Source organism: Medicago truncatula, chromosome 2, assembly GCF_003473485.1.
Source record: "Medicago truncatula cultivar Jemalong A17 chromosome 2, MtrunA17r5.0-ANR, whole genome shotgun sequence".
Classification (NCBI taxonomy): Eukaryota; Viridiplantae; Streptophyta; class Magnoliopsida; order Fabales; family Fabaceae; genus Medicago; species Medicago truncatula.
Genome location: NC_053043.1, coordinates 9,834,823 through 9,849,466, shown reverse-complemented (window position 1 = coordinate 9,849,466; position 14,644 = coordinate 9,834,823). Strand labels below are relative to the sequence as shown.

The 14,644-nt window shown below is 33.2% G+C and overlaps 2 protein-coding genes across 2 annotated transcripts; both read left to right on the top strand.

Annotated features, from left to right (window-relative positions):
- Positions 1 to 4,811: 4,811 nt before the first annotated feature.
- LOC112419326 (ctenidin-1-like) lies at positions 4,812 to 10,589 on the top strand. The gene is made up of 3 exons (XM_024776905.1): positions 4,812 to 4,826; positions 5,457 to 5,613; positions 10,087 to 10,589. The coding sequence occupies exons 1-3, from the start codon at positions 4,812 to 4,814 to the stop codon at positions 10,587 to 10,589; spliced, it is 675 nt and encodes a 224-aa protein (XP_024632673.1).
- Positions 10,590 to 12,015: 1,426 nt separating this feature from the next.
- Positions 12,016 to 12,378, top strand: LOC112419325 (glycine-rich cell wall structural protein-like). Its single transcript, XM_024776904.1, has one exon. The coding sequence runs from the start codon at positions 12,016 to 12,018 to the stop codon at positions 12,376 to 12,378; it is 363 nt and encodes a 120-aa protein (XP_024632672.1).
- The last annotated feature ends 2,266 nt before the right edge of the window (positions 12,379 to 14,644 follow it).

The window sequence follows — 14,644 nt, the reverse complement described above, 5'->3', positions numbered from 1 at the left end:
AATGCCAACTGGATCAAAATTGCACAAATGCAAATTACACGGAACCAATCTCAATTTCGTTTGACGGACTCAATCTTCACACGGACAGTTTAGATCGTAATAGGATCCAATGGAGCTGTAAAAACATGAAGAAAAAAATGTTATTTTAAAGTCTGAATGAACACGCAGAATAAGCATCGAACATAAATAGATTACTAACCTTTCAAGGAATGCAACACCAACATGGTTTCAACATCAAGTTCAACAATTAGAGGTTTGATGATACGTTGATAGAATTCATTATAGCCGTATGTAAACTGAAAACAAAGGAGGGTGTCAACGCACGTGTATACATATAGTGGAATGGAGAGTTTGAATCATAGTTATATGTGTAGATAGAGGATGATGATTGGGTAGTTTGAATCTCATATTCATTGCATAAATGTATATCAAAGGTCATGATAAATGCTTGGGTGTTTAATGGTTAGTTGTGAGTGATAGAAGTCAACATTCTTGTAATTATTGTTGTAGTTATTTGTATTTATTATCGTCATTATTTGTATTTGTTCTCATTCATGTTCGCATTAAATGATAGCAAGGGATGAAAAACTTGGACTGTTTAGGGCTAAATGCTAGCTGGACCCGTAGGGAGTTGTTATGGGATCTACGGCTGAGACGTATGAGTTTGTTGACTGACTTGATTAGCATTAACTACGTATTCAATTGCATTAAAAGTGTGTTATTCGTTTTCAATTGGCATTAACTAAGTTATATGAGAAAAAATGAGGAGTTTGAAAATAGAGTTTGAATCAACGGCTGAGATTAGATTAACAATAAATATATGTTTAGGAGGGAAAAATGTCAGGGATTACGGCAAATTAGGGTGAATTAGAACAAACATGTTCGCTTCTATATGATATTTACGGCTGAGAGTTTGAATCAACGGGTGTGATCAAGTGTGAAAATAAAGTTTGAACGGGTGAGATTAGATTAGTGATTAGTGTAGATGGTTGTTGACCGATTTGATTAGCATTTATTACGTCTTCAATTGCATTAAATAAGTTATATGAGAGAACATTTTCAGAGTTTGAATCAACAGGTGTGATCAAGTGTGAAAATAGAGTTTGAACGGGTGAGATTAGATTAGCAATTAGTGCAGGGGGTTGTTGACCGATTTGATTAACATTTATTACGTCTTCAATTGCATTAACTAAGTTATATGAGAGAACATTTTCAGAGTTTGAATCAACGGGTGTGATCAAGTGTGAAAATAAAGTTTGAAATAGAGTTATATATATTGGGGCTGCTAATTTACACCCACTTAAAAATACTAAGGTGTAAATTAGCAAACTTATATCCACTTGATTATATCCACTCAATTTTAAGGTGTATCATTAAGGTGTATGTTAGCAACTTGTATCCACTTGATTATATATATACACTCATTTTTATAAATTTTATCAAATTGTTTACACCCACCTCACTAATTTACATCCACTTTCATCATTCTAAAATATTGTTTTCTTATAAGTTTGTCCTTATTACATGCTTTGTACCTTAAGTATGTCACTTTACTTTTTTGTGCTTTTTTTCAAGGATCTTGCTTCTTTTTTCTTTCTTTAAAAAGAGCAACAAAAAATTCATTAAATACTTAATTTGATAATTAATACTATGATTAGTTCCCCCGAAAAAAAATACTATGGTTAGTGTATTTTAAACGTCATAGTAACGTTGTTTTTTTTTTTTCGTGAGCATAGTTCAGTTGGTAGGACAATGCATTATTATATGTAGGTGTCGGGGTTCGAATTCTGGACACCCCACTTATTCATCTTATAAGATGAATTCTAACCATTAAGTTACCTGACAAAAAAAGTAACGTTGTTTTTTCCTCTGGTAGGGTGTTTTTTTTTGGCAGTAATGGAATTATGGAAAGAGAAGAAAAAAAAATTAGGAAACCACTTTGATTCAAGGAAACGGCGGCTTGCCTAATTAAGTTATAAGTTTTTGACTTTGAGCAAATTATAGCCATCTCTATGCAAAAAGAATAATAATAATGTTATTGATTTTATTTTTATATGCAAAATGTATAAATGAAGTATATTAAAAAAATGTTATTGACAATATTTTTATGGTTTAAATGTGTCATTGATCCCTGCACTTTCATCAGATTTTGGTATTGATCCCTGCATTTTTTTTGTTTGGCATTGGTCCCTACACTTTATAAAAATATTGGTATTGGTCCATCTATTAATAGAAAACAATACAAGAAGTATTACTCCCACGTTTTGGGAAGTAGTACAATGGTACAAACCCCATCCACCAAAATTGAAAATTGGAATTCAAATGTACCACTTATCTAATCAAACAGACAGACTATTCATAAAAAAGACATAGGGCACCCGAGTGCTTTCCCAAAAATCATTGCCAAGGAATATTTTTGATGACGTCTACAACCTCACAATATACAATACCTTTTCTGAAAAAATGAGATCACATAGTTCTAACTCTTCCAAATTTGAAAAAATGGCCTTCCGACTCTACCGCATCCGAGCACCATTGGCAACAACCAACCAGACTCACACCACCCCCAACAAGCATACCATTTGGCTATGTCTGCTCTCGTGGGAAGCCTTCAACGTAGCACCTGTCAAAGGAAAAATTTAACCTTTGAGGGCGCGTAACTCTCCAAAAGTCTACCTAGCTATGAGCTTTCCTCTTTCGCCCCCCACTAATGAAGTAAAAGAATATTTATTGGGGATGAAATCATACACCAAATCAACCGAAAAATAACTCCCGAATTGGATGCACATATCCAACGATCTTCCCCTTGCCCATGTTGATCCGATCGAATGACCTCCATCAAATTTGAAAGAATTCCCTCTTCCTTCGAAAACAATGCTCTTCGCCACCGAAGCTTCCAAATCCAAGTAACATTTACCCATCCACCCATTTCGCTTACCTTTGCATTCTTGGACAATGAAATCAAGAATAGCCTAGAAATATTAACTCTAAGTGGTATATCAACCCCGCATGTGCCATTCCAAAATCAAGAATTTTCCCCATTACAAACCCTTTTCCGCAACAAAAAAATGAACCCAATCAAATGCAGGTTCTCATATAGCTTCCACGGAACATACATCCCTCCACTAAACTGTTTCTTGGGACAGACGACTATAAGAATATATATATATTTGGACTTTCTGAAACCAACCTTCCATATCATGTGACCAATACTACCCTCCATTTTGAAGCACCCTCCGTTTAAATCCTTTATCTCCATTTGGCTAGAAGTACCAAGTTATAGAGTATAAGGTCTTTCACCCATAAACCCCGTCCTCTTCTGGCTTAAAAATCTCCTCCCATTTTACCCAAGGAAAAATAGTGGTAGCAGATGATGATTGAATTTGGCAAGTGCATCAAACCGTTTCAGCGAGGCAACTGCCAATACTTGTTAAAACAAAAAATAAAAACATGTAGTAGTTGGCGTCAATGTTTGGTAGAACGAGGAATAAAAGAATATGATTTGTATTGCAAGGATAAGATAGGGACGTCTCATGTGAGAAATGTCCAAAGGGTACAACATGTAACATGTAGTAGTTGGTCTTTTAATATTATAGGACAACTACAAGTTGGGGCTAAGGGTACAAAATTTTGCATAGTGAAATTAGCGGCCAAGTTCAATCAAGGGTTAGCAGCCGCTAGAGTTCTCACTCCATCTAATATTCTCCATAGATGAGCATGAGTGCTAGTAGATAGTGATTTAGAGTTATGATTACTTTGGTGATACTTGTTGCTCACCTCTTTCCTTGTTGGGCTGTAATATTTTATTAATTCATCTTTATATATCAATTTAGTTTTTCATGTTCTCATTTATATTTCATTTCATCTTCATGTTTGTGGTTAAGCTCATCATTAGTTAAACCCCTTTTTTTGACTTAGACATGACAAGGTTATGATATTCTTCGGTTATGATTTAAAGAGTTATAGCTTCGTGTTTCTTTCAAACAAACATTTTTAACTCAAAATGCTTGAAAGTTAAACTTGATCACTTTTATTTTATTTTCTTGCAAACAAGTTTACTGCTGGAAAGTTATAGGAAGCTATAGCTTCCATGTTCCTATGGGATCAATATCATTTTATACTATAACTTGGATAATGTATACTTGCACATAGTCAACCCTATAAATCTTTAAAGTATTATGGGAGACACCACCTACGTAAGGTTATTAAAGTGGGGCTTTACTCTCTCTGGGGTAATTAAAACATGAAAAAATTGTGATAATAAAATTGTTATCTAAAGGCTCCAACTTCATCCTTGAAACTCATATGTACATTACACACCCTTTCTTACCTTAACAGTTCTACAAAAGGATAGCCCTATATCGTCTACTTTACTAAGGGGAAATAATAAAATTTATAATGCAATGTTCGAAAAAGATGACCACGGACAGCGACTCAGGCATTTTCAACACTGCTTTTAACACACAGGGCGCACAACACCCTTTTCCAACGCATTTTTACCTTTTCTTCATCTTTTAGTGTCTCCTTCCTTAAAACTTGTCTTGGGACTTGGAATAGAATTTCTCCAACTTGTAATGTCTTCAGAGACCTCTTGAATCTACATTCATTGTCTTTCCAATTCTTCATGAGGTACTTTGTTTTGCCGGGTACATGATTTTGCAATGAAATACATAAAAAAAAAACTCCTAAGAATTGCTTGGTTGAAGAAAAACTATAACTACAAGACTCAATATAAAAATATTACAAAATGTCCTTTAAACCATACACAATTGTTCTAAAACTCCTTTAATTTAGGTCAAATCATAACTAAAATGACTGAAAATAAGGTAAGATGATATGTCATCAACAACCCTTAATGTTGTGGAAGTAGAACACACTATAGTGGACGAATCAACAAAACCCATGGTGCTAGCAACTCCCCAACAGGGAAACGAATTATCTCAATTGTAAGGCAATAATGTGCGCATGTTGACCATTATTCTCTACATTATCAATGGTAAAAATCTACTATTAATCTTGGCTATTGAAAATGTTGTTATCTATTGTACAGATCTCCATGTTATTTTCTCAGGGGTTTTTCAATAGAGAGAATAGTATTGATCCCCCTAGAACATAAATTCTACAAAAGTTTATTCAAGTGAAAACTAGCTCTTTAGATAGAGTAATAGTTGCGTAACACTTACCTATAATAATATTAAAGGAAAAATTCATCGCATAGTATAAAAATATATTATTATAGGTAAGTGTTAAAAATATATTGTTGTGATTTTGTGGATTTTTTTTTTACAAATGGCTCATTCTGTTAAAAATGTCCCAAATTAGATTGTGATACTGACAAATGTCTAAACTTATTATGCTGCTATGTCAATAACGTAAAAGATTGGTACAAATAGTGTGACTAAACTGATATATTCGAACATGAAAGAACCATAATTAAATAAGCTAAAGAACTATAGAATGTAGGAATTGATGGTGGGCTAGAAGGGGTCTTAGGTGGGGGTCTGAAAGGAGTCATCTTAGGTGGCGGTGGAGAAGGAGGTGTAGTAGGAATTGATGGTGGTGTCATTGGAGTTGATGGTGGAGTATACGGTGTCGTAGGTGGGGGTGGTGAAGGTTGATGACAATCCGTTATATCACATTTTTAGAGTCTTTTTAATTAAGTTTTTAGTCTATTTTATTAGTTTAGTATTTCACTTATAGTCATTTTAAATAAATTATGGTTTTATTTATTAATTGAGTCAATTAATTTATTTCATTATTATTATTATATTTAGTGGTCATGAGCAAAGAAAGAAAACTTAATTGTGCTTCTATGAATTTTATTGATGTGTCACTTGCCTTTAAATTATGGGTTTGGCTAAACTACACTTTTCGCCCCCTATGTTTCAAAATATTGCAATTTTGGCCCCCTATTAAAAAATGACAATTTTGGCCCCTTTCATCCAAAAATTGCTGAGAAGACGCCACGTGTCCCAAAAAAGGGGCCATAATCGTAACTTTTTGTAAAGATAAGGGGTCAAAAAGCATATTTCCCTTATGTTAGCAGGTCAAAAGAGCATATTTCCCTAAACATAGTGGGTCACTTTTGCCATTTTTTTAATAGGGGGTCAAAATTGCAACATTTTAAAACATAGGGGGCGAAAAATGTAGTTTATCCTATGGGTTTATGTGAATAAGCAAACAAGGAGGTGCAGCCACAAAGAAGGGGCAATGAATAATTATAGGAAGAATTGGGCTTTGGCAAAGGAGATCTAACCTGTAAACAAGAAAATAGAACTAAGTTTGCTACTTGGCTTATAAAAGGAAAAACGGAAGCAGAGGAGCGAGGATCACGTTTTGGGAACCAGGGGTATCACTGTTTCGGCACAACACAGTATGGAATAAGAAGCAGTGGCATACTTTTGGATTTTTTTTGGGTTTTTTTAGAGAAAGTTGCATTTCTAGAGAGAGACACAAAGCAAAGCAAGATGTTAGGAGTAGATTCTTATCAAGATTTGTTGAGATATCATGAATCTAGGCATGAAATCTTCATATTTTCTTCATCCTTTGCAAAGCTATCATAGACATATGTAAGTATATCTACCATTGTGGGTTTTGAGGTATTCAAACAAGCCATTATGTAAACTTTTGATCATTTAATATATGGTTATAGCTTATTTATTCAATATTGTTGTTATTCTTGTATTTAATGCTTTATTGAGATTCAATATGATATTAACAAATACTTTTGGATCTAAGAAATAGAATAACAATCTATCTTAAGTTATCACTCTAGACATAGATGTCAATATTTGATAATCACTTTTAATCCAAGACTTAATGCTTTTGGGTCATTTAATCGGTTGGGAAATCGTCGATTAAACGATTCAATCGACTTTGTGATTGTTTAAATGTTTGGGAAATCGACATTTAAACAATTCCTTAGAAATAACGATATCATTTGGACACGAATGATATTGCCGAGTGATTGTGATAATATCGTTTAAAAAGCTAGAATCCGTTATTTGATCGATAGATTGCAGTTGTTACGCTTGGTTGATGTCTTTGACCCCAAGCGAAATAATTCTATCTCTTATCGTTTTACTTTTATGTCGAATAGAAAAATAGTTTTACACAAATAAACATTTTAAATCCATACACTTAGAACAATATTGATTGTTGAATGACTTGAATATCACACTAGTCCTGTAACCCCCTCTTTAATTATTTGATTATTTTAAATGAGTTTAGAATATACTTATATGATTTGTATGATTTATATGATTTATTTTGATGAGTGGTATTTTGTTATATTATATGTTGATATTTATTAGTATAATATATATATGATTTGTTATAGAAATATATATGATTTGTTGTAGAAATATATGTCATTTGCTATAGAAATATAAATGATTTGTTATAGAAATATATATGATTTGTTGTAGAAATATATGTCATTTGCTATGGAAATATAAATGATTTGTTATAGAAATATATATAATTTGTTGTAGAAAATATATGTTATTTAGTATGGAAATATATATATGTTATAGAGATACATTTGTTATTTATTATTGTTATAGAAATATTTTATAATATATATATATATATATATATTAGAATAGAATATTAAGATTTGGATATAAGAGAAAAATAAGTAGGTTAAGGATTTTTATAAAAGGGGAGAGCTAGAGTATTTTGCAACACAATCTGAAATATTTTGGTATGCAATCTAATATATTTTAGTGCATGCTTTGAAATATATTTTGATACTTAATAATATATTTCTGTACTGAATAATGTATTTTTGTACTTAATATAATATATTTTAGTACTCAATTGAGATATTTAAGTACTAGATCTAATAGGTGCATTACTTGTTTCCAAAGTTTCTCACTTATTAGTTGTAAACTATCCCTATAAATAGAGAACTCACAGTGCATTTTACACACCGAAATTCACAGTTGATGCTTCCTGTGCTTTTATTCTCTTCTCCCTCTTTTGACTTGTGTTGACGAGTCTTGCTTCTTTTTCTACTCCTTTCCGTCCCTTCGGAATTAAAAGTGTTCTTAAGACTATAATCCCCCTTCGGTTTGATATCCTTTTAGAGAAGAGAAAGCGGTAGAGTCCTTCGTCGTTCAATCCAAGGTAAGGGTGGGACTAACATTCAATAATCTTAAGTCATTGATTCTGAAAATTGGATTTAATATGTTGTAAGTTTTAGTTTTGAGAATTTGGGAATTAGGGTTAAAATTGATTATTTGATGATTTTCTAAAATAATATTTTGGGTCAAGTTTTATATGATTTTGAGTCTCTTTTGATGTATATAAATGTTTAGATAAACTTTGGGATCAAATTTGGGCATAGGGAAGTTAAAATTGAGATTTTGGGGGTGAAAATTGGGTTTTTCCCGAGTTGCTATCTGACAGCATGTCCTGTTTCATGTTCTTGCGTCTTTTCACACGTTTCTGTTTTGAGTTAGCCTTTGGTGTAAACATGAAAGTTGTTGATAATTGTGTTAGCTTTCAAGTGGCGTTGGTTTGACTTTAAAATGATTTTTGGTTTAGGAGTTATGATGAAAATACTCCAAGTAGGTCTTAGTGAAATTTTATGAAAATTCAGCATAATTGTTTCTAAGTTAATCCAAAACTTATGGAATAATTCCAAACCTCAAAACTAGAAGAACTAGGAGTTTAATTAAGGGGTTTAACAGTATTTAACATGTGTTGTGATGAATCTAATTTGGTCGGACGTGAATATCTTTGTTGAATAATTTGAGATACATATATTATGTGAATATTGTATGATATAGAAATAATGTTGTTCATGATTGATGATTTATTATATGAATGTATATGTTGATGAATATGATTTGATTGTTGATGGTAATGTAATATATTTGTATATGCATTATGTGAATTATATAAGATGTTTAAGGTTGTTGATTATCATTGGATGTTGTTATATCTTGAGATGTTTATGTGCTGCCTATGTTGCTGTTGTTGGTTATGTGAAATATTTATATGCCTTATGTGGAAAATGTACGATGTTTAAATTGTTGTTGATTACGATTTGAGCTTTGTCCTCACCACGATGCCTTAAAAGTATATTAATACTATGATGTTGGGGGCTCATGCCCTGTATTGGTACCACATGCATATAAGAGGTCTAAGTTGCATAGTCGAGTTGGAGTCGCATTTGTCGAGTCAAAGTCGTTGTTGATGAATTATCATCCATGAGTTGTTAAGTTGTTGATGAATTATCATCTATGAGTTGTTGAGTTTTCTTCTACCCATGTGTTGTTAAAGAAGTACCTATGAAGTTTATATGATGTTTATGATGTGAATTATATGATGTTGACCAAGATGTTGCCATGTTGTCTATGATATTGATTATGATATTGTTATGTTGTTATGATGTTGTTTATGATACTGATTATTATGTTATGTTATTATTAAGATAATGATTATGTTGTATTAGATATGATTATTATTATTAAGTGAATATTATGTTATGTTGTTATAAGATGATGAATATGTTGTTGTTATAAGATGATGAATAGTTGTTGATATATTATTATAAGATGCTGATTATATTGTGTGGTCTAAGTTATTATGAGATGATAATTATATTGTGTTGTTTAAGTTATTAGTGATGATGATTACATGATGTTATCTATGAGTTGTTTAATGTACTTGATGATGGTTATGTTAAGTTGATAAGTTGTCTTTTATTCATGAATTGATAATGAGATGCTTGGTGGAGAAATCTTATTACGAATGTGGTTATGTTGTATATGAATTATGATTATGATGTGATGATCTATGTTGGTTATGATTTAGTTATTATGTGTTATATGATGATGTTTATAATGTGATGAATATGAAGTATTAAAGTTTTTTTTGAATTTTAAAGATAAATAGTTATTTATTCAGTTTATGATTTTAAGAAAAGAATGTGACATTCCGTTTACGTGGAAAACTCCGATTATTTTTATGAAATTTTTATGTTGGGAAAACGTGGTGTTACAAGTCCCTGCGGAAACGATCCTATTATACTTACGTGTAAAGAGTTTTATGACATGTAATAATCTTACATCAAAGGTGGTGGACTGGAAGGAGCTATAATAGGAGCGGGTCCAGAAGGAGCTATCACATGTGGTAGTATGGAAGGAGGTGTTGAAGGTAGTGGTTTCAAAGGATCAACCATGGGAGGTGCTGTTGAAGGAGCTATTATAGTTGGTGGGGTGGAAGGAGGTGTCGAAAGTGGTGGTGTGGAAGGATCAACCATGGGTCGTGGTGTCAAAGGAGCTACCATAATTGGTGGTGCGGAAGGAGGTCGTGTGGAAGGATCAACCACAGGTGGTGGTGTCGAAGGAGCAACCATAGTTGGTGGGGTGGAAGGAGGTGTCGAAGTTGGTGGTGTGGAAGGATCAACCATGGGTGGTTGTGTCGTAGGAGCAACCATAGTTGGTGGTGTGGAAAGGGGTGTTGAAGATGGTGGTGTGGAAGGATCAACCACGGGTGGTGGTGTTGAAGGAGCTACCATAATTGGTGGTGTGGAAGGAGGTGTTGAAGGATCAACTGTAACACCCTATTTATATTAAAGCGATAAAACACGCGAATAATGCATATATACAAGAAATAGACGCTACGTCGTCATACAAAATCCAAAACAACGTGCATGTATAAAAATCTCAACATAAATGTCATGATATCAAAAATACATCAACATAAATGTTTTCCAAGTCCCGACAAAAGGGTAAATCTCCAACATGAATAAATCCAAACAGATAATCTAGAAAAACATAAACAGACGCCTAGATCAGAGCATATCCTAGACCCTACGAAACTGATACCGGAGATAGCTCCCGATATCCAACCAAGCATCAATTAACTCACCGGAGCAACTAATCAGGTACAACGTCTACCTATCCATACAGACAGGCAGGCGGTCAAAACCAGTGGGGGTAAGTATTACATCAATCATAATCCACATAAACAGTTAATTCAATACGTACATTTACATAACATTTCAAAATAATACAATCAAGTATTCACCAAGCACATCTATCAACAATTCACATCATTCACATTCTCATCACAACTTCAACAATTACCATTCACATGCAACATATCAACTCATGTTAATTATGCAATGCGTCTAACACCGACAACTACATGCATGTGGTACCAAACACAACAACGTCTAGGCCGTTACCCCATGATGCCAACCGCACATCATTTGTAATAGTACGTACACCTCCTCTTACGCAAAACTATGTAAAAGTACACCTCCTTTTACATTTCACATATGACAATGATGCATGGACATAGCAAAGACCAAATAATGCAACTTCACAACTTACAACAACACAATGTAAAAGTACACATCCACACAATGCGTCTAACACAATGTACAACTTCAACAACAATTGCATTATCAAGCATTCACATCCACACAACCAACATGTCATTATTCATTGAAGAGTCACCACCAATTATCACAATTCATCAACACACATTCATTAATCAACTACTTCATATAGTTTCACCAATCCAATTGTCTCATATTCCAAGTAAGAGAACATACAACATCTTATGATAAATATCATATCAACATATCACAATTCATTCATACATCTTCATTTAGTCATATGAAGCTAGCTACAAAAGATCATAAGATAATCTACTTAAAGGAATCATTCCGATAAAACCGTATCAAGTGGCAAACGGCCAACATCGATAACTCTCAAAGTAAGGTATCAATACAAAGTTTGAAAATTCACAAACAATAGCTTAAGCCACTTACAAACTATTAGACGTTAGTTCAAAGAATAGCTTAAGCCCGTACGATAAAACCCAAGTTAACCTTTTACCACATTCCCACCCGAAATCTAAGTATAACATGATTAAGATGTTCGACCAACTTTACAAGTCTTACCTAAGTCTATATGAGCTGTAGGTTTAACTTGTAATCTCATTTAATTCATAAAAGTTCATTTCAACGGTAGTTGTGTCGCAGGATCATCCATGGGTGGTTGTGTCGCAGGAGCAACCATAGTTGCTGGTGTGGAAGGTGGTGGTGTCAAAGGTTCAGCCACGGGTGGTGGTGCCAAAGGAGCTACCATAAATGATGGTGTGCAAGGAAGTGTTGAAGGATCAACCATGGGTGGTGGTGTCGATGGAGCAACTATAGTTGGTGGCGTGGATGGAGGTGTCGAAGTTGGTGTTGTGGAAGGAGCAACCATGGGTGGTGGCGTCGCAGGAGCAACCATAGTTGGTGGTGTGGAAGGAGGTGTCGAAGGTGGTGGTGTGAAAGGATCAACCACAGGTGGTTGTGTCGAAGGAGATACCATAATTGGTGGTGTGGAAGGGGGTGTTGAAGGAGCATGAACGGGTGGTGGTAGGGAAGGACATGTCACTTGTAGTGGTGGTGGTGGTGGTCTCTTAGGAGCTGGTTTGGCAAAGACAAGAGTAGATACAAAAATGAGATTAAGGAAGAGAATGAAAATGGATCCAACACCCCTTAAACCCATTTAACAAATAATGTTGAAAATTTTTGATTTCAACAATTAATTGTTTGTGGTTGATGAGTGAATAATAGAGGTAAGGTGCAATATTTATAGGTGGGATTTTTTTTTTGGTAAGGTTCCTTATTATTTTACTTGGTCATTTTTTTTTTCTTTCTAAATGGATCTCATGAGTTGATGAACTAATTAGGCAATTAATCAAGGCTTAATTGCAGTTTTGGCCCCTTATGTTTTAAAAAGTTGCGATTTTGATCCTCTAACTAAATAAACTACAAAACCGCCCCCTAAGTATTGACTTTTTTGCAGTTTTGACCCCATACCAATTTTGACAAAGTCAATGCACACATGGACGCCACTTGTGTATTTATTTATTATTTATTTTTAATTTTTTTTAATTAAAAAAAAGAAAAAAAATATTTTTTTTTATATATTTTTTAATTAAAAAATAAAATAATTATATATTTTTTTAATAATTAAAATATATATAAAAAATAAATAAATACAAATGTGGCGTCCACATCAATTTTGACTAGGTCAAAATTGGCATGGGGGCCAAAACTGCAAAAAAAAAAATAAAAAAAATACTTAGTGGGCGGTTTTGTATTTATTTAATTAGGGGACCAAAACTGCAACTAAGCCATTAATTAATTCATAACTAACTATCAATTCATTTTGCCTAATTAAATTCTGAGGTTTTGACTTTTTGAGTAAATTGGAGCTGTGTCTGCACGTTGGAACTTTTGTATGTGGTTTACTTGAAGGGACTCAAAGGCAATACATAAGATAATTATTTCACTTGTATACTAGTTAAGCCGCATGCAAGTATAGAAATAGTAAAAGGATACTCCAAACTTAACCAATTTGATGTTGTATTGTTTGTCCTTTAAAAATAAACCATATTCTTGTTTTTATAAGCAAAAATTAAAAAGAAACTAAGGATATTCAGGTGATTCAAAAAGGTGATTGCAGCCCTAAAATAATGTGGAAGTAGATCCGATGGAATGAATCAACAAAATCATTAGGTGTTGGCAACTCTTAGGAGCATTAACGTCTTTAGATTATCCTTTGTCAAAATGTTGCCAAATTAAGTAATAAGTTTTTGACTTTGAGCAAATTAGAGCAATGTCTATGGTGGCTAGGCTACAATTCTTATATGACAAACTTGAAGGAAATAAATGACAATACAAAAGTAGAAGAAAAAAAAAACAAACCAAGTTTTTTTTTCTATTTTTGGCATACTAGTTAAGCTAGGCATGCAAGATTAGAAGTAAGAGCATACTCTCGACCAATACAATGAAATTACATAATAATAAGATCCCCATAACCGAAATACATAATCATATCGACTTTACAAAAGTAATTTTTTTCAATCATATCGACCAATTCATAGGCTAGACTTATATTAATTTTTTTTTGTCTCACCACCGTTAAAATATTGGTTCGTTGTTAGACTTATATTCATGCTTGTGTCATTAAAAAAAAGAATTTTGATTATATTTTTTGTTATTATGTTCGTGTCATTGAAATAGATAAACATAGTTGGTTTGGTTTGTTATAACTTGAAAGCAACAAAAATTTATATTTTTAGTTTTAATAAAAATTAAAATTTCATAAAAAAAACATTGTTCATATTTTCAAACTATACCACAATAAAAAGAGCGGAAAGACGAACACGTTCAAGATAATGGAAAATAGTACAAGAGTATACTCCTGCGGAATACCCACCAACCAAAAGAAAAAATTGGAATTCAAATCCACCACTTATCTCATCAAATAATCCATTAGATTTACAAATCACTTCATAAAAAAGACATGGGGCACGCAAGTGCTTCCCCAAAACCATTGGCAAGAAATATTTTTGATCACATATACAACCTCCAAAACTGTCAATACTTTATAAGAACAAATGAGATAATTTTGCGCCTTCCAAATTGACCACATAGTTGTATGCCAAATCAATGACAATCCCCTTGAGACCTTCTTGTGACGGACAAAACAGCAACAACTTTTCAAGAGAGAAAAAAATTTCCGGTTGCAACATTAAAACACCAAGCCACCGGAAGATTTCATACCAAACTTTACTTGCAAACCCGCAAGTGACATAGTCTTCTGATTCTGCCGCATCCAAG